Here is a 2,317-nt window from a genome sequence, read left to right on the forward strand (position 1 = left end):
GGGGTCGGGGGCAGCCATGGGGCGGTAGCAGTGTCCGAAGTGTCTCGCATATCCGCACGCCGCCCATCCCGTAGCGTACACAAAACGTCATCGATTTCCAGTCTGTTTGACGCGCCGTCGCCCTGATGACGCCGTCCTCGTCGCACGTGGGGCCTTCCCCGTCGGCCGAGGCGAGAGAGAGAGAGAGAGAGAGAGAGAGAGAGAGAGAGAGAGAGAGAGAGAGAAGCGCGTTGGGCAGCGCTGACCTGGGCCAGGCGGCCGGCCGGGCGCCTGTCTGTAGTTAAACGCGAACGGGTTTGGGGTAGGTCGGCGCTCGGCGCTGCCCGCCGAGTTAGTGTACTTTAGCTTACTAGTTAGTGTACTTTAGTTTACTTTACTGTTGCTTCAGCATCACGTGGACATGTTTGATGTGTTTGATGCACATTTACCGATATTTTTGTAAGGTGCCGTACGCTTTCGTTAGCTGAGCCTAAAGGGAGGGACTCGGGTCAAAATAATGAGAGACAAGGGTTTTGGCATATCTGCAAATATATTTGTACTTTGTAGAAAAAGTACTTAAAGTCACATGTGTGTATATAATAAAAAAAACAGTATAGCAGGTACGAGAATATACATTCGATGTCATAGTCGAGCACCTTGTGCTGGACTTGCGGGGAAGGTTACACATACACTCATTCTCATTGAGGAGAAAACCTCGAGTTTTTAAAGGTTTCTTACCTTTTACGGAAGTGCGTAGTGCATGTTCTTAATTAAAAATAAAAGTAGCTAGGAAACGTGTATAAACTACACAAATCTAGGTAAAATATTCAGTATTTCCTGTCACGTAGTGACCAGTTCGTGACAAACAAAAGGGGGCAGTCCTTATACTATGTACATACATACTTTTTTTGCTCTTCGGCGACATCCGCCGAGGAGTGTCATGAGCCATCAGTCTTCTTCTTTGGACAGAAATCGTATGACTAACTTTCTATGCATATCACGGCCTCTCCTGCTGGTCCGCCTCAGGGGCGGGCGGCGGCGACGGGGGCGGGGAGGTGACCGGGAGGCGGCCGGCCGTCAGGGCGTCGGGCATGGGGGGCGGGGGCGGGGGTGAGGGCGAGGCATCCTGACCGTAGTGCTCGTGCAACTCCTCCAGCCGGTTGGACAGCATGTTGCCGATGTGCGACGTGCGGTTCATCTGGCTGAACAGCGAGCTGGTCTGCTGCTCCAGCCGGCTGAGCCGCTCGGCGCGCGCCGCCAGGATCTCCTCGGGCGTGCGCTCCGCTGGTGTCGTCGCGGAGGCCGTTGGCGAGGAAGTGGAGGCTGTCGCCGTGGTGGCGGAGACCCTCGTGTCGGCCCTGGGTGACGTCCTGGACTCGGCGGACGCGGCGGGCCCGTACTGCTCGTGGAGCTCCTCGAGCTTGTTGGCGAGCGCGCTGCCCCGCCGGTTGGTGTTGGCCACCTTCTTCTTGAGCCAGTCCGCCTGCTGCTCGAGGCGCTGCAGGCGCGCGGCCCGCCCGGCCAGGATCTCCTCGGCGCTCCTCTCCGCTCGTGGCACCTCGGGGGCCGGGGGTGGCGTTGGCGGCGGTGGTGGTGGCGGCGGTACCTCGGGGGCAGCCGGCCGCTCCTCGGGGTCCGGGGTGGGAGCGGGCGGGGACGGAAGCCTGAGCGAGGCGGCCACGTCGGACAATGAGAAGTCCACGGAGGCGACGTCAAAGTTGCCGAACAGGAACGGGCTGCCGCCCGCATTGCCGGGTGTAGCGGCGGGCAGGGCGCCGGCGAGGGCGCCGAACAGCGGGACCTCCCGGGTGGGCGGCGGCCGCAGCGCAGCGTCCTGCGGGGTGTCCGGGGGGCTGACCTGCGGGCTGGCCAGCTCCTGCTTGGGGGCCTCCTCGTCATCCTCCGTGTCCTGGGCGGCGTCCTGGCCGCTCTGCTGCTGCTGCTGCTCCTCCCGCGGCGCGTCCTGCTTGCCGAGGCTCGCGACGCGCTGGGCGTACTGGACCAGCGCGCGGGCCTTGAGGTCGCTGAGGCGGGTCGCGGCGTCGCCGTCGCGGGCGTCGTCCGTCTCCTCCGCGACGCGGCGACGCGGCGCCACGGTGGTGGACACGGCGTGCTGGGCGGGCACCACCTCGGTCTGCAGCACCACGGCCGCGGAGCGCACCACGGTGGCCGTCAGGGGCTCGGTGGTGACCACGCGGCAGGCGCTCGTGCTGACGCAGCGCACGGGGGCCAGCTCGGCCAGCTCCAGCGACTGCAGCTCGCCGTCCTGCTCGGTCGCCTCCAGTTGCGGCGCCAGCGACACCTGCGGGACCATGGCGATGTCAGCGTGTACCCTACC

General features: G+C 63.2%; 1 protein-coding gene across 1 annotated transcript in view; it reads right to left on the reverse strand.

Annotated features, from left to right (window-relative positions):
* Positions 1 to 510: 510 nt before the first annotated feature.
* LOC113210592 (adventurous-gliding motility protein Z-like) overlaps positions 511 to 2,317 on the reverse strand; it is an 8,857-nt gene continuing 7,050 nt past the window's right edge. The window contains exon 7 of the mRNA XM_052271414.1: positions 511 to 2,281. Coding sequence (XP_052127374.1) covers positions 977 to 2,281 — 1,305 coding nt within the window. The 3' untranslated portion in view covers positions 511 to 976. The remainder of the gene's footprint in view (positions 2,282 to 2,317) is intronic.

Source organism: Frankliniella occidentalis, unplaced genomic scaffold, assembly GCF_000697945.3.
Source record: "Frankliniella occidentalis isolate FOCC.00 unplaced genomic scaffold, Focc_3.1 Scaffold161, whole genome shotgun sequence".
Classification (NCBI taxonomy): Eukaryota; Metazoa; Arthropoda; class Insecta; order Thysanoptera; family Thripidae; genus Frankliniella; species Frankliniella occidentalis.